This window comes from Dermochelys coriacea, chromosome 7, assembly GCF_009764565.3.
Source record: "Dermochelys coriacea isolate rDerCor1 chromosome 7, rDerCor1.pri.v4, whole genome shotgun sequence".
Classification (NCBI taxonomy): Eukaryota; Metazoa; Chordata; order Testudines; family Dermochelyidae; genus Dermochelys; species Dermochelys coriacea.
The window spans coordinates 76786792-76805117 of NC_050074.1; the positions used below are offsets into that span (position 1 = coordinate 76786792).

Here is an 18326-nt window from a genome sequence, read left to right on the forward strand (position 1 = left end):
TTTCACTCTGCAATTCTTACATACTTGTTGAATGGCAAATATGTAAATGTATGTACAAGTGTTAGTAAATATCCAAATTTCTATATTTTCTTCTTAAGAACGTCTCAATGAAGTGTTAGGCATGTCAAAAAGTTTTTGTAAACGAATAAGGTACGTAATGTTCTGTTCTCCTTAGAATCAGATACATATTCTCAAATACACATTTTCTAGTAATTTTTTTCCATGGCCCACATATACAAATATAGGAGGTAAACCACTTTAAAATATCAGTATTATATAAACCTAGTGAACGGGAACTTAAAAATAAAACTAGGCAAGATGCTAGTATCAAAGAAAAAAGTGACACTCTGTTCCACTGCAAAGTGAAACCAAACAATTTATTTGTGCTAAATGAATGGAAAGAATGTATTCAGAATACATTTCTTTATACATTGTACCGGCTTAGGCTGCTAAATAAGCATTCATTAGTGCCATGTTGTGCTACTTTCTCTGTACTCTGTTCTGTTTCTACCAAGCAATACAACATTTTTGGCTGTTATGCCAATATATTCCTATAATATTCATCTTATACCATATTCTCTAATAGTCTTTTGAACATTTAAAATAGTTGTTCAAACTTTGTTTTAGGGGAAATCACAATTAATATATTTCAACAAGAAAAAAAAATCAGCTGTTCTCTACAATCACATTGCCTTCTGTAGCAGAAATCAAAGCACACTTTAAATCAGCCACCAGTAACTTGCTGGCAGGACCACACTTATAGAAGTTCACTGTGACAGAACACATAGTATGGACAGCTTACAAGTTAACGTAAATGATAAATTAGACAATCAAATCTTAAGGTCATGACTTGTACATTCCATATACTTTTGACAAGTTAGATTCCCCACATTTAACTTCAGACTGCACCATACATTTGAGGTTTTGGTTTTATTTTTTTAAAACCGGAAAAAGTATTAATGTGTCATGTGTGTTGAATACTGAACCTGTATTAAGCTTATTTATTAGGTGATACAATAGAGTATAGTCTAGGGCACTGATTAACGTGTCTGACTTTCACTTTTGCACTAAAAGCTGTATCTTCAGATTACTGAAATGTAGTGCTGATTTACCATATGCTTGGTAAACACTGTTAATATTTAGGAATTTATAATATAGCCCATCATGCCTGTAATTTTATGCAAACTGTCATGAAAAGAATATAAAAAGATATCCCTTTAATTTTACAAATCTAAAGCCAGGAAAACAAAGCTTTGGAGCCAAGCAAAACGACATAATGCCGTATTACCAAAGAGAGTAGCAAATGTTCCAGCCAGAGAATGGACACACATGTAGTTCAAGTAAACACTGATGGAAAATTTTGTTAGGTTAGTGTTGTAGACCCACAACACTGGCTGCAATTTAGACAAATGTTTACAACACAATTAACAGTGAAGCCTATATAACCTCAGTGCAAGTAAGTCAAATCCAAATATGCCAGGTAAGCCTTTGGCTTTTAGTAAACCGCTCCATGTTATGAGTCCAACTCTGAATACAGACTGCTGAGCACATGCACTAAGGCTGAGAGGAGGGATGCACTGAATGCTGAAAAGTGGCTGACTGCGATGCTGTTGATTGGACTGTAGGCTGCACAGGTGGTGGTGGAGGTGGAGGAGGTGGCTGGACTGGGGTCTGCGTGTTTGGAGAAGGAGGAGGAGTGGGACGTTTAAATTTGTCAGGGCTGTTACTTCTTCGTGGTGAAGGCCTCTGCAGAACAAATATTGAAATCATGTTGAACATGTATATGTTTCTAAGACGCTTTTGCTGATATCAAGAAGTCCTCTCACAGACTTATCATTAACACATTGTTTAAAGGCAAAATTCAAAATACCAAATTAAACTGAAGGATCAAGTCCAAAATATTAAAAAGGATCACAATACAAATTTAGGTAAATAAATAGTTATCAAGACAAATTCTGAATTTGATGTAACTTTGAAATGCATTAGCATAGCACACTGGAACCATTTTTGAGATAAAAAAAGTGCCCACTCCTCTAAGCCAGTAGGGGAGAAATAAAGCAGAAATAGAAATGTAGGACTGGAAGGGATCGCAATAGGTCATCTAGTCCAGTCCCCTGCATTGAGGCAGGACCAAGCATTGTCTAGATCATCTCTATCCGATGTCTGTGTAACCTGTTCTTAAAAAAACCTCTGATGATGGAGATTCCCCAACATCCCTAGGTAATTTGTTTCAGTGCTTAACTACCCTGAATGCTAGAAAATTTTTTTCAATGTCCAACCTAAGTCTCCCTGGCTGCAATTTAAGTCCATTGCTTCTTGTCCTGGCCTCAGTGGTTAAGGAGAACAACTTATCACCCTCCTCTTTACAACAACCTTTTATGTAACTGAAGACTCTGATGTTCTCCCTCAGTCTTCTCTTCTCCAGACTAAACAAACCCAATTTTTTCTATCCTTCCTCATAGGTCACATTTTCTAGACCTTTAATCATTTTTGTTGCTCTCCTCTGGACTTCCACCAACTTGTCCACATCTTTTCTGAAATGTGGTTCCCAGAACTGGGCATAATTCTCCAGTTGAGGCCTAAGTGCTGAGTAGAGGAGAAGAATTACTTGCTTACAACACTTTTGCTAATACATCCCAGAACGATGTTTGCTTTTTTTGCAACAGCGTTACACTGTTGGCCCATGTTTAGCTTGTGATCCACTATAAACCCCTGATCCTTGTCTGCACTACTCCTGCCTAGGCAATCTTTTCTTATATTGTATTTGTGCAATTGATTATTCCTTCCTACGTGTAGTCCTGAAAACACTTAATGGCAAATAGGTACCTAGAAAAAAGAACAGAGGAAGAAGCTCAGATACAATAACTATCTATGCTTGACCACAACATAGCAGCAGGTGCTAATAAGCACGACTTAACATTATCAGCATGTGGAGTTAAAAAGTGATAGTGCATACCTAAACTGGCATAGGAAAATTCCAAATGACTGTAAAAAGATCATATCTGAAAATGAAGTCATACGGAAGCACAAATCAAGCTGTTCTTTATGAGGCAAGTATTATAAAAATGGTGAGTACATCCCTTTGGGCACCTGCAAATAAACAGTGGCTAACAGAACTGTCTCCAAAGAAATTGCAGATTTGTAATAGTCTTCAGCACGCCCTTTCTCAAGTACGGTAAGATGTGAATATATTCTTCAAAGCAAGAAGATGACACCCACTTTGATATTTTTTTCAGAGAAGAGGAAGCACTATTGTAAAATTAGCAATATAAAAATGTAAGACAAACCAAAATATCTTCAAAACCGCAGCGGCTATGAAGCAAATAGCAACAGTAACAACTGTATATTAAGTCAGATCCTTAAGAACTCCAAAATGCCCCTCCCCCTGATATAACCAAGCAAGAAAAAATAGCCACCGTTTGGGAAAGAAACCTGGAAACAATTCTACAACAGATATACAGCTTAGCAACTTGATTGTTTATTAAGGAGGTTGCTTTTCCAACTGAAGTGCCTTTTAGGTAGGCATAAAATTCTCCAAATTAGAATTTGGCCGGGACACCTACTTTGCAGTATAAATGTAAACAACAAATTTGACTGACACTATGTGAAAAAGGCCCTGGGATTTCTGACAACTAATTGGTCTGGGCTTCTACTTGTAAAGCACCTCTAGCATGAGTGAACCTCTAATACCATGGTGGAGCCTTGGTTCAGTAGACACTAAAGGCAGAGAGCCATGTGCCTATTAATCAACACCATTTCCTGCAGCATCAAGCTTTTTGTCTTGGAAGTCTTCCCTCCAAGTACTGCCACAGCTTGATCCTGATTAGCTTATGATATAAAGATAATAGTAATAAACATTTAATACCTTTTTTTAAAATCAGTCTCTCTCAAAGTGGGTAGACATTATTAGTCCCCATTTTTTCAGAGGCCTAAAGAGGTTATGCAACTAGCTCAGAGTCAGCTGCAGAGCTAGGAACAGAACCCAAGTTGACTCCTATTCTGGTACCCTATCCACTGGACCATGCTGCCTCCACCTATGAGATCAGAGCTACGTGTGGTATGGTTGTAGGCCTTAACGATTGTGGAATTAATATCAGTTAACCTACGAAAGTCCACATTTTAGCATATTCTAATGAAATCATACTCCAGCTATGTTTCTGTCATAAGAATTTTTTTTAGAAAAGGTTTGACAAATCTTCTGCTATATTTGTGCCTTTCTATAAAAATCTACTGAAACAAGGTTTTGTATCAGAGGACACTGGCATAAAGAAACACTTTGCAGAAGATTGTTTGCATATTGCTTTACTTATTCAGAATATATTGAATAGCACTTAATTTTGATACATCAGCCATAAGGTATCTTGCCAAAGTGCTAATGTTTCAGTTTTGTTTGCTTTATAAACTCAATGAGTATTTGGGCTGTCAAGTGACTAAAAAATTAATTCTGATTAATCGCCTATTAAAAAAATCATTGTGATTAATCGCACTGTTAAAAAATAGTAATAGAATACCATTTATTTAAATATTTTTGGATGTTTTCTACATTTTCAAATATACTGATTTCAAATACAACACAGAATACAAAGTGTACAGTACTCACTTAATATTTATTTTTGATTACAAGTATTTGCATTGTAAAAAACAAAAGAAAATATTTTTCAATTCACCTAATACAAGTACTGTAGTGCAGTCTGTATTATGAAAGTTGAACTTACAAATGTAGAATTATGTACAAAAAATAACTGCATTCAAAAACAAAATATACAATTTTAGATCCTGCAAGTCCACTTCTTGTTTAGCCAGTTGCTCAGACAAACAAGTTTGTTTATATTTGCAGAAGATAATGCTACCCACTTCTTATTTACGTCACCTGAAAGTGAGAACAGGCCTTCGCATGGCACTTTTCTTGCCAGCATTGCAAGGTATTTATGTGCCATACGTGCTAAAGATTCATGTGTCCCTTCACGCTTCAACCACCATTCCAGAAGACCTGCGTCCATGCTGATGACGGGTTCTGCTCGATAATCATCCAAAGCAGTGCAGACCGATGCATGTTCATTTTCATTATACGAGTCAGATGCCACCAGCAGATGGTTCATTTTCTTTTTTGGTGGTTCGGGTTCTGTAGTTTCTGCATCGGAGTGTTGCTCTTTTAAGACTTCTGAAAGCAAGCTCCACACCTTGTCCCCCTCAGATTTTGGAAAGTACTTCAGATTCTTAAACCTTGGGTTGACTGCTGTAGCTATCTTTCAAAATTTCACATTGGTACCCTCTTCTTTGCGTTTTGTGAAACCTGCAGTGAAAGCGTTCTTAAAATGAACAACATGTGCTTGGTCATCATCCAAGACTGTTATAACAGGAAATATGTGGCAGAATGTGGGTAAAAACAGAGCAAGGGACATACAATTCTCCCCTCAAGACGTTCAGTCAAATTTAATTAACGCTTATTTTTTCAATGAGCGTCATCAGCATGGAAGAATGTTCTCTGGAATGGTGGCAGAAGCATGAATGGGCATACAAATGTTTAGCATATCTGGTATGTAAATACCTTGCAATGCCAGCTACAAAAGTGCCATGAAAATGGCTGTTCTCCCTTTCTGGTGACATTGTAAATGTAAACAAACTTGTTTGTCTGAGCGATTGGCTAAACAAGAAGTAGGACTGTGTGGACTTGCAGGATCTAAAACTATACATTGTTTTATTTTTGAATGCAGTTATGTACCCAAAAAAACAAAAAAAAAATCTACATTTGTAAGTTGCATTTTCATGACAGAGATTGCACTACAGTACTTGTATAAGGAACTGAAAAATACTATTTATTTTGTTTATCATTTTTACAGTGCAAATATTTGTAAGCAAAAATAATACACTTTGATTTCAATTACAACACAGAATACAATATATATGAAAATATAGAAAACCACTCAAAATATTTAATACATTTCAATTGGTATTCTATTTAACAGTGGAATTAAAACTGCGATTAATTTTATCATGATTAATTTTTTTTTTAATCACATGAGTTAACTGCGATTAATCGACAGCCCTAGAAAAAACTTGATTGAGTTAAGTACATTAAACTCAATAGAAATAAAAAATGGATTCCAGATGAAAGATGTTGTGTAATATCCTAACAAATGTTTAATATATTGCTATTCTCACTGGAAAACAAAAAAGTAAAAAATAATTAGCTGCCTGTTACAGTGACATGGTGGTAGCATTGTGTGTCATCTTGAAGAAAACCTGAGCTTGGAGCAACCTCAGATGACTCATCCGTCAGATGTGGTGGAGACTAGGAGAAAAATGAAAGTAATGTATTTACTTCCTGTGACATGGGGGGTTGGTTAGAACATCACGTCTCACACCTTGCCTGCAGATCCATAGGGTGAAACCTATTACTGTCTTTAAGGTGACAACATGTTCCACTCTCTTGCAAAAAGAAAAGATTTTCCACTAAATCAATTTCTCAATGTAGAGAGGTAATCAGGACTGAAGAAGAAGTCATAGAGCAAGGAAACAAAAATCAAACATTTGCATTTTTAAAGACAAATAACTAACATTTTAATTCAAAAGAAAATTTACTAGTTTTTAATACTCACTGTAATTCCATGGGACGGTCCCATATGTTGCACATGAAGGCCTGGGGAGTTGTAATAAGACATTCCGGCTCTAGTCAGTGAAGTTGGCGGTGTAAAACCAACTGTGTGACTTGCATATGACAGACCTAAAATTATTAAAGCAAAAGGGACATTAACATTCCTACTGCAAATAATAGTAAGTACAAAGTTTATTTTAAAACAAGGTTAAGAAACTGATAATTGTACATTTAAGTCAGGAACTCAGAAAAAATATCCATTGCTTTGAAAAAAAATGTCTTTACTTTTAATATTTTTCCTAAGGGTTTGTCTAGATTAGGAAAATATGCTGTGTTTGAAAACATATTAAGTAACATGATTTAAAAGATGACTTTTCACCTAGTGCAGATCGGGTAAGTCATGTTAAAGTGACTACCTTATGGTTGACTGACTGCTAATGTACTTTTAAATAGGACTTGCCATGCATACGCTAGGTGTCAGTTAAAATACATTGGTTAACAAATTTCCCAAAGGTCTTGTTTTCTGAGTTTAAATAAACCCCAAGAAATTTAAATAAATGTTACTTCTAGCTAACTATTAAGTGTCTGATTTTCAAAAGTGCTTTGCACCTACACTAATTGAATTAATGAGAACTGCAGTTGCTCAGTGCTTCTGAAGTTCAGACCTTAAACCTTATGAAAGCCGCCCTTCTCAAAACAGAGATCTCCTAAAATCTTTAACTCACCCTATTGCTTCCAGACAGACATATCTGTTGGACATGCAACAAATGTTCTCAACTGTTTGGTATTAGAAGCCAACCACTTTAAAAAAAACAGACATCTGACAAAAACTTATAACTGTCCATTACATTTGTATAACAGCATGAAGAATCCACTCCAACTGAAACAATTAAGTCTGTTTGAATTTAACAGGCTCCACATGTCTTTGCCACTATTAAAAGAATCCAGCACTACTGAGTATTACAGACCAGCATCTTAGCTGACTATGTTTACTTTTGTACTAGTGTTTGAGAAGAAAATTTGAAGAAAAAAAAATCAAGCTTCAGTAATCAGTAGAGCTGCACAGGGAAACCAGCATTATAATTTCCTTGGCTGTCTTAACTAAGAGCAATTCTGATCTCTTGCCAGTTGCACATCAGTGGCAACTCCAATAACTTCAGCAGAATTATTCCTGATTAGATTAGTTTAAGTGATTTATGAGTAACAGTTGATATTTCCTGCTTGATATTCCATTTACTGATCTGACAGAATAAATAATTTGCACCTAACACTTACTTTAAAAAAAAAATTATCATAGAATATTAGGGTTGGAAGAGACCTCAGGAGGTCATCTTGTCCAATCCCCTTCTCAAAGCAGGACCAACACTAACTAAATCATCCCAGCCAAGGCTTTGTCAAGTCGGGCCTTAAAAACCTCTAAGGATGGAGATTCCACCACCTCCCTAGGTAACCCATTCCAGTGCTTCACCACCCTTCTAGTGAAATAGAGTTTCCTAATATCCAACCTTGATCTCCCCCACTGTAACTTGAGACCATTGCTTCTTTTTCTGTCATCTGCCACCACTGAGAACAGCCTAGCTCCATTCTGTTTGAAACCCCCCTTCAGGTAGTTGAAAGCTGCTATCAAATCCCCCGTCACTCTTCTCTTCTGCAGACTAAATAACCCCAGTTCCTTCAGCCTCTCCTCATAAATTATGTGCCCCAGCCCCCTAATCATTTTTGTTGCCCTCTGCTGGACTCTCTCCAATTTGTCCACATCCCTTCTGTAGTGGGGGGACCAAAACTGGACGCAATACTCCAGGTGTGGCCTCACCGGTGCCGAATAGAAGGGAAAAATCACTTCCCTCAATCTGCTGGCAATGCTTCTACTAATACAGCCCAATATACCGCTAGCCTTCTTGGCAACAAGGACACACTGCTGACTCATATCCAGCTTCTCATCCACTGTAATCCCCAGGTCCTTTTCTGCAGAACTGCTGCTCAGCCAGTCAGTTCCCCAGCCTGTAGCGGTGCATGGGATTCTTCCTTCCTAAGTGCAGGACTCTGCACTTGTCCTTGTTGAACCTCATCAGATTTATTTTGGCCCAATCCTCCAATTTCTCTAGGTCACTCTGTACCCTATCCCTACCCTCTGGCGTATCTACCTCCCCCCCAGTTTAGTGTCATCTGCAAACTTGCTGAGGGTGCAATTAAGCCCATCATCCAGATCATTAATAAAAATGTTGAACAAAACCGGCCCCAGGACCGACTCCTGGGGTACTCTGCTTGATACCAGCTGCCAACTAAAAATCGAGCAGTTGATTACTACCTCTTGAGCCCAACAATCTAGCCATCTTTCTATCCCCCTTATAGTCCATTCATCCAATCCATCTTTTTAACTTGCTGGCAAGTCATAGACCATATCAAAAGCTTTGCTAAAGTCAAGATACATCACATCCACCACTTTCCCCATAGCCACAGAACCAGTTATCTCATCATAGACGGCAATCAGGTTGGTCAGGCATGACTTGGCCTTGGTGAATCCATGTTGACTGTTCCTGATCACTTTCCTCTCCTCCAAGTGCTTCAAAATGGATTCCTTGAGGACCTGCTCCATGATTTTGCTCGGGACTGAAGTGAGGCTGACCGGTCTGTAGGTCCCCAGGTTCTCTTTCTTCCCTTTTTAAAATATGAGCACTACATTTGCCTTTTTCCAATTGACTGGGACCTCCCCTGATCACCACGAATTTTCAAAGATAATGGCCAGTGACTCTGCAATCACATCAGCAAACTCCCTCAGAACCCTTGGATGCATTAGATCTGGACCCATGGACTTGTGCATGTCCAGCTTTTCTAAATAGTCCTTAACCTGTTCTTTGATCACTGAGGGCAGCTCACCTCCTCCCCATACTGTGTTGCCCAGTGCAGTGCCCAATATGGGAGCCGATCTTGTCTGTGAAGACTGAGGCAAAAAAAGCATTGAGTACTTCAGCTTTTTCCACATCATCTGTCACTATGTTGCCTCCCCCATTCAGTAAGGGTCCCACACTTTCCCTGACCACCTTATTGTTGCTAAGATACTTGTGGAAACCCTTCTTGTTACCCTCCACATCTCGTTAGCTGCAAGCCAATCATGCCTTGGCCTTCCTGATTACACCCCTGCATGCTTTAGCAATATTTTTATACTCCTCCCCAGTCATCTGTCCAAATTTCCACTTCTTGTAAGCTTCCTTTTTGAGTTTAAACTCACTGAAGATTTCACTGTTAAGCCAAGCTGGTTGCCTGCCATATTTGCTATTCTTTCTGCACTTCAGGATGGTTTCTTCCTGCACCCTTAACAAGGCTTCTTTAAAATACAGCCAGCTCTCCTAGACTCTTTGCCCCCCTCGTATTAGCTTCCCAGGAGATCCTGCCCATCAGCTCCCAAGGGAGTCTAAATCTGCTTTTCTAAAGTCCAGGGTTGTATTTTGCTACTCTCCTTTCTTCCTTTTGTGAGGATCCTGAACTCAACTATCTCATGGTCACTGCTGCCTAGGTTGCCACCCACTTCTACTTCTTGTTGAATAGTAGCACAGTTCAGCTTCATTCTAAACTCAGTCTCCCTGGGTGACATTTCAGGCTGAATGTCCAAGAAGTGAAGTACAGAAGTCAAAAGGATGAGGGGCAAAGTTGGCTTTAAACCACCTTTGTGTCCGCTTGGTTTTGGACTGCTTTGGGGACCAAATTTAAATTGCAGCACTGTGTCCCGCAGCCCTGACACACCTCAACTTGCAAAGAGATCCTCAGAAGTCAGTCTGTGGCTACTTCCTCTGGTCCTGCACCAGAGAAATTCTCTCTCAGCTGGAGCTGGCGATTTTAAAGCTTCTGTACACCATTCTGGCCCCATTACCCAGCATAAAAGAGAAGGAGTGAGAATCTCACTCATTAAGTGTGATGGACTAAGGTGCAAATCCATAAATTTATGGCATTAGATAGTTTCAAACTACTTTTCCACAAATTCAATTACATTGTTTTCTAAAGGAATCACTCCAAGACATACAGATGTTATATATGACCAGATATCTTTGGAGTTGGATGCATTTGGTTTTGTGTCTTATTACAGTGCCTGTGACATGAAGTTCTCTCCACTGTTTGCTTCATCTCCCATTTCACACACCGTGAGTTGATTATGTCAGATTCCCCACCTCGTTAGTCCATTAAAATATGCTGCATATATTTTTAAGGTTTGAAGCTTTACAGTATTTTGGAATATTAGTTTAATTTACAAGATGGGAAGGACACTAATCATCAAAATGATAGTCTGGAGTATTTCTACATAAAACATACTTTATTAAACCAGGTAGCTCCACTGGAACTAAACACCAGTTAAAGGATTTTAGTTTTGTTTTATAGTTAACTTTACGATTGTTTTGCAACATTCCCTGCTGCTGGGACACTCAAGGTCCCTTTGATAGGGACAGTTAATAGATTTATCAGTAGTATCACAGTTCTGATGTGGGAATGATGTACCAGGAAAGCAAATCTGCATCACCACTCTTAGTTTAGGTGAAGGAATAGTAAGAGATCTACTACTTCTGAGAGAGTCTATGACAAGTCTGTCAGGTGCAGCGAGTGCTGCTATAGCCAATATGACTATGGTAGAGCAGTGAGCTGAGCTATGGGGAGCAAGGGGGTTTTGCTGCCAGGCTAGGATAGGTCTTCAGAACAGCACCAAAAGGCACAGGTCAGAATAAGGAAAGTTCTGGTCTGAGTAACCTGGCCACTACCATTCCCTGGGTGGCAGTAGCACCAGTGTCCTCACCCACCAACAGTCCCTGGGTAGGAGCAACACGTTACCGTGTCACGTGCAAGAAACATGTCTGATGCCAAGTGTTACACATAATAAAGTTCTTTGCTCCCACCCCCCAAACTCAGACACTACAGAAGATTGTAACTACATACCACAATGACAGACGTTAGATTATCATAATATGTATGAACGCATGAAGCTGGTTGGTTGCAGCATAATTATGCTTCTGTAATTCATTTTCAGAATCATAATATATATCAAGTTATACACCAAGAAGTGAAACACCTACCATTTTCCTGGTAATGTGTTTGAAAGCACTGAGATGCAAGAAATCTGGACCATTAAGAATCAGAAAACAAGCCCAAAATCACATTGCATATTTCTATCTTGGTATCATGTCATTTGAATAAAGTTAGCTTTAATGTTTACTTATAATTTCACCAGTATGGAACAGAAGTGTTTGGAAACATTTTTTAAAAGTGGCATTAAACCCCAGAATTTAGACAAGTACTATGTATTCTAGTTGACCTGTATATTAATGTGTTTGTGTCCCATTTCACACTAATGCTCCATTGTGGACCAAATTCCTCTTACCCTAGTCACATTAATGGTCCCACTGAGCTCCATGGGTCATCTTGAGACTAGGCCATGCAGAATTTGTCTCATTGTATACTAAAGAATTCTTGATCAACATGTAATAGCCATAACTTGCACCTTTCAGGACCCCTTATGCCAAAATATAAATGTTTTAAACAGAATGTAAAATTAAGAGTAAATACATTTTAATCCAAAAACTAATAATTAAGAATCAAAGTATCTAAATTCCGTGGCAATTCATCCACTGTCCTCTGAAATTAGAAGAGAGGGTCTCAGCCAGAATAATATACAACTCAGAACATTTTTAATTACCTTTTTTGGTTATAATTCTTGAATATCAGTATTAGAAAGATTAGAAATCCTAATTTCTTATACCAATTGTTTTGACTGGCAGAGATCTGTACACATACATTCCTAATCAACTCTTATACTATTCTCTTAAAAGAGAAATGGAAAGAGATCTCATTTTAGGGAGAGCCAAACTGATTCAATATGTTCTAGATTAGTGAATCCCTCAAAGATGTTCTTGTTCAGAGTGCATTAGTAGCCTTATTAGTATATCCCCATAACTCCAGGAAGATACTAAAACTGCACAACCCGTAAGAGAATCTAAATCACACTTTTAGAAAAATACAACTTCAGATGCTAACCACTTAATAATTGACCTTTAATGGACAATTATAGTGTAATGTGGACATTCTAAAAAACATGCTGCATTGTATCAAAATTTGCTCTAATCAAAATATGTAAAAATATTCAAGTACTTGAAGTTTTAAGGCAAAATTACTCTTTCATTTGATTTACTTTTTTCCAGGTAAGTTTTAATAGGCTATTGAAGCAAATATATTATGGCACATTTTACGTGATGCATACAAAAGTTTACCAGAAACTGATTTATATATGATTATATATTTACCAGGTGATATAGGTCTGCTAGAACTTGGAGAAGGTGTATACGGGATTGGACTGGACACAGTGCGAGGTCTTAATCCTTGCGCAGACATCTCATTAAAATATCTAACAGAAGAAGGTAAAGAACAATTAGATTATTTTTTTCAAACCCCGATATGTTTTAACATTATTCTCCGCAGCATTAATCTCACATTCTAATATACACATATCAGGTTAGCATAGAACCAGCCACTTTTGAATAGTTTGGCGGTGCCTGGGTTAACATTAACCTTTCACTTCTGAAGACTTGAGTTCAAATATTGGCTTAATTTGCAACTGAAATTGGCCTCATCCTAGTCAGGGATCTTGTCTTGTCTATGTGTTATCATCAGTGGTGCAATAAAGTGTTTTAGAGGAGAATGTAAATTTAGTCAACATTTTTGCATGTACCCTTTTCAGATTTTTGCTACTACGGGTACTAACATTAGCGAGCACTTAACTAAGCAAAAGTTTAACTTTGAAATATTATATGCTTTTTGGCCGAACATTGGACAAAGAACTGCTAATCTAAATTTGGATTTTGACCAACTAGAAGCGCTACAGTATTTAATCTTTTCCATATAAAAATCACATCTAAACTGAAACGGTATGCCACTTCTCTATTTGTACTGAGATATTAACCCATAAAACAGGGATAATAGAAAAGTAGATGCAAACAATTACAGACATTACTAAAGTGTATGTTTAATTTAGGTTATCTTTTAGAAAAAGCTAATTGAATCAAAACGGTGATACACTTTGTGCTACTGCTAGATGTTGCTTGCTAAATCTGCCTGGAAAAAAAAAAATGCAAATATTGCCTTTAATCTTCTAACCTAGTCTTTGAAACAAAATATCTAATGTTTTGTTTTATTATAAGTTATGTGAAAGTCATTCAGGTTAGTTATTTTTAATACCAGAATACACAAAGTTCCGAAGAACTTCTTCTTTCAGGATTAGTAGAATTCCAATTTATAATGACCCTATTTCAGATGCCCTCATACAGCTAGTATAATGTGAAACAATGCAATAAAACTATATCAACACTAGCATAAGGTAGAGCCCAGTAAGAAACCAAAGTATTAGCCTTTGAAGGAAAGTCGTTTCAGGACAAGCTTTAAGGTTCTGCCATGACATTATTATGCAAGACTGTAGTAAGATATCAACTATTTCTATTTAAGACACAAAAGCCAGCCATCTGTAATGACAATGCAAGTGATGCAACTTTTTTTTAAAATAGGAAAACGCCCCAGGATCTTGTAATTCTGATACCATGTCCAGTACAGCAAGAACATCTAAATTGAGAGTTCTCAGGGTGCCTAATCCCACTTTTGGTATCTCATGTTGCATATATGGTCCTCTTGGGATTGGCAGAACACTAGAACTTGCAACATTATACATCTTACAAATTACAATTTGCATAGGTTAAGGGTGCCGTAGGCTGTTCAATTCAGGAAAACCCTTGCATTTGTGAATTTATGTCCAGAACAAAGTTACCATGTAATTAGTCTGTCTCTCAAGTTTACATATTTATTTAAATCTATACGCATGTGCTGGTTGTAAAAGCCCTGCCCAATCTTCAAGTATAACTATTCTGTTGCTCACGGTAAACCTAAACCAGCCCTGCAAGAATTAAATCACAGTCCTAAAAAGGATATGCTTAGAATATATTCTTTTGAAATTCTTTGCATTATTGTAGATGAGCTCACTTTCAGAACTGATAGGTAGAAATATCAATATAAGAGGTTGGGTGTTGTTATTTTAGTATTTATACATACAGAGGACACAGATCTTAATGTTTGAGACCACAAACCTTTCGTCATCCATTTCTAAGCTGGATTCACTTTCTGACAGTTGTCTGCATAGAGCTTCCCTTCGCTCCATCTCCCTCTGCAGTTTTCTTTGGAGCCTTAAATTTTCTTCTCTCATATGACGTTCCTCCTCTAAATATTGTGCCATCTTCTCTGAATCTGAAATTCCAAATTTGATAGCTCTTGATTAAGTTCAGTTTAATGTATATGCAAGTATTTTGAATGCAACTTTCTTTACCCAAACCTTTCAAATGTTGCAAGAGAGGATGGCTCAGGGAATTTTTAATTCAATAGACTTACATCTCTAAATCACTAGTTCAAAATCTGTTTTAAAGTTGGTAGTGATCAAAATTAGTTACTAACTGATGGCTACTTGGTAAACTATGAAATTAAGCTTGCTTGGTCCTTTTACCCCTCCTCCCCCTTTTTTCTTCTCTTAACTGAACAGATTTGAAAAATACTGCAAGCTTAAAACAATCATTAACCAAATCAGGCTTGAAGGAAGAAACATGAACAGAGATTTGTCCTACTGTAAAATTGAAATTTCATATTTATATGGACTTACATTCTACAAATGGAAGGATCTAAAATTTTAGAGCAAGGCTTATTTTCTTTTCAAATATTGTATCAATTTTTAAGATTTACTATATTCATTTTAGTGTTTAGTTTAAAATTAGGATATTCAAAATTTGTAGAATACAGTGTACACTGATCAATCAAATATAATGACAGAAATAAGTGTAAAGGGTTTCCTTCTCTAAAAACCACTGCAAAGTACTACCCCCTAAGAGGATTTTCCTTAGAATTATAGAACAGGTGGAAGGGAAAGATCAGTACACAGCCATACTCTGGAGAAAAACAAACATTTAAACAACTTTTATTAAACTGCTGTTTTATGACTATTTCCCAGCATGCCTTCAATTAAAGAGATTTAATCCTGGAAATTAACCAGCAGAATGTCTGTCAATATTAAATGTCACCAAGCGAGTTAGTTTAAAAACACAAACTTAAATGCCCACATACTTAAATGCAGCTATTTGAAGTAAAGACTAAGTCAGCTAATGTTAGTTAAGTGTGCTAGCATCACTGATTATCTTCAAATGATTGAATAAAAATGATCAAAACTAAGTGTAAGATAGACTATAAAATATTTTGGGATGCTCTATTTTAGTAAGAAGGAACATATGACGAAGACTTTGACTTTGTGGGTATGATACATCATATTTTGAATTGCCCTTTAATTTTAAGAGGTGATCAAGTTTACGGTGCACATCTTGATTCTGAAAATATCTGGATTTTTTGGCATTCATAATGATTACTTATGTTTAAGGTTCCTGAGCAGCTTGGGCAGCTCCTGGGCCAGACATACCAGTTGCTACTTGTGCAGTCTCGCGCCTCCCCGCTCCCCAGAAGCAGGAGTTTGGGTGTACGGGCCTCAGGGCTGGAGATTGGGTTACGGGATGGTGTTTACCAGGGGCCAGGAGGATGACAGGAACTCCCCTCCCTCAGCTCCTAGCTCTACGTGCTGCCTCCACCCACAGGCACTGCCCCTGCAGCTCCCATTGGCCACAATTCCCAACTCCATTAGGAGGAGCTTCAATCAATAGGCTCCCTCTTAATCCTAGGTCTAAAGCTCCTGCAAATTGAGCTCTTGTCTGTCTGATGACCTTCTCCCAGGCACTAAAGATAAGCAGTGTGCGGATCACCTCTGGGGATAGGTTTCCCACACCTCTTGCATGACTTAAACCCCTGTGACTGAGGCATGCACCGGTGTCTGGGGAAAACTAGAGGGGGGCAGGACCCCGCAAAGCAAACTTAGCTTACTATGAAACTACAAACTACTGTAACTACAACTCTATGAAGCTATTTACAACTAAGAAAAGGGAACCACTAGGTAGGCATTTGCGAATGCGAGAGACTGAGCTGCTCCAAGGAACTGTCAATGGCAGGGACCTATATACACAGCCATGAAGGCACTACTCCTGGGGGCTCCACAGCTGACCCAACAGGTACCGCTAGGGAAAAAACCTTCTGACGATCATGCACACGATGTGCGCACACCTGTTGGAATGGACATGGGCAATCACTCGAATAAGAACGTAGGTGTTTTTGAAAATTTTACTGTAAATCAAAGATACAATAAGGAAAGAAACAGCAAAATAATGAAGAGTGCTTCAAGTTTAATTAATCACCCTAGCATTTGCACATGAAGTATTCAGTATTAAAGGCCTTGTTTTCATTGTGAAGTTCTGTAAGTGAAGGCTATATTGGAGAGTTTGGCAAGACTAACACTCCTTATCTTCTTTATGTGGCATGCATGACTAATATCCCAAACCTATACACAAAGCCTCTGTCCAAGAGCACTCATCTTTTTGTAAAGAAGGCCATTATCTCTGCAAAACGTTATTGCTCCAAAAACTGGGTAGCAATACTCCAGTTAGCATGCCAAGACTAGCATATGGTGGGAGGGAGATGACTGTCAATCCAATTACCAAAAGAAATTATATACCAACTGAGAGACTGTGCGCCTTACTCTAGCTACTAGAGTCAACATCTTACACAAAGTTGTTAGCACTGATCAATTTAAAAATGAGAACTTCTTAAGATTTATAATGGAGGGACAAAGTTAAAATGTTGTATTCTGTAGACCACAGGAAGGTACAGGTAACACTTTACCCTTCAGAGCTTATGCTCCAGCATGGTGTTGGAGCAGCTGTGTTGCTGAAATTCCTATCTTTCAAATGAAATGCAAAGTAGAGTACTGACTATTCGTAGTAGAAGATCAAACAACATTTTTCACAACTGTAAAGGATTTAATCACAATGGCCTAGTCAAACTTCAATCTGAATATTAAGTTTTGTCATCTACCTTTAAATTTTAAATGGATGAGAACAGAAAGTGAAGAGTATCTTCACTGCTCTCAAGGTTGGTGCAGTTCAAACAGCTAATAAATTTCAGCACCAACTAAACTAAAAATATGTAGAAATTCCTTTAGATGCACTTCAGTAAATTGTTAGCTACAGACTCCATTTATAGCCAAAGAGAGTTTACTTACGTTGTAACTGTGCAGCTCTTAGTTGTTTCTTTAACCTCTCTACTTCATTCTTTAAAAATCTGATATGTCGCATCATATTTTCTGGGGAATCTATTTCCATTGATATGTCTCGGGGTGATGGTGGAGCAGAGACTGGCTGGTCTAACTTCTCCTGCAAAATTCTGTATTAAAAATAATCTAGATGTTAATTGTATTTCTGAAAGATAGAGGCATATACTTAGAAATAGTAACATTGTAATAGGTGTACATTGCTCCAATTATGTTTTAATAGTATGCTTAAGTTTTATTAAAGAATATAAAGTTTATTTTGTCAAATGCCACCTATTCGCTCTTTTGAAATTTAAGTATTCAGATGCTGATACTGTCAAAGTGTTTCTAATAGTAAATGCACACTATTTTGAAAATGAATAGTTTTTGTACAACTCAGTTAAATAGCTTCATGAAAGCCTCAACTATACCCACTGTATACCCAAATTTCAAGAAGTATTTCATTTAAATAACTGTCAAAATAGAGAGTTAAAAGGGAAACTGAATTTACAGGGGCAGAAATGAGATATAAAATATTTATAG

At 37.5% G+C, this 18326-nt stretch overlaps 1 protein-coding gene across 1 annotated transcript in view; it reads right to left on the minus strand.

Moving 5' to 3' along the window:
• Window positions 1-350: 350 nt before the first annotated feature.
• The window catches only part of CCDC6 (coiled-coil domain containing 6), a 75041-nt gene continuing 57065 nt past the window's right edge, over window positions 351-18326 (minus strand). The window contains exons 5-9 of the mRNA XM_038410066.2: window positions 17757-17917; window positions 14704-14860; window positions 12877-12977; window positions 6600-6724; window positions 351-1746 (exon numbers count right to left, since the gene is read on the minus strand). Of these exons, the coding sequence (XP_038265994.1) occupies window positions 1555-1746; window positions 6600-6724; window positions 12877-12977; window positions 14704-14860; window positions 17757-17917 (736 nt within the window). The 3' untranslated portion in view covers window positions 351-1554. The remainder of the gene's footprint in view (window positions 1747-6599; window positions 6725-12876; window positions 12978-14703; window positions 14861-17756; window positions 17918-18326) is intronic.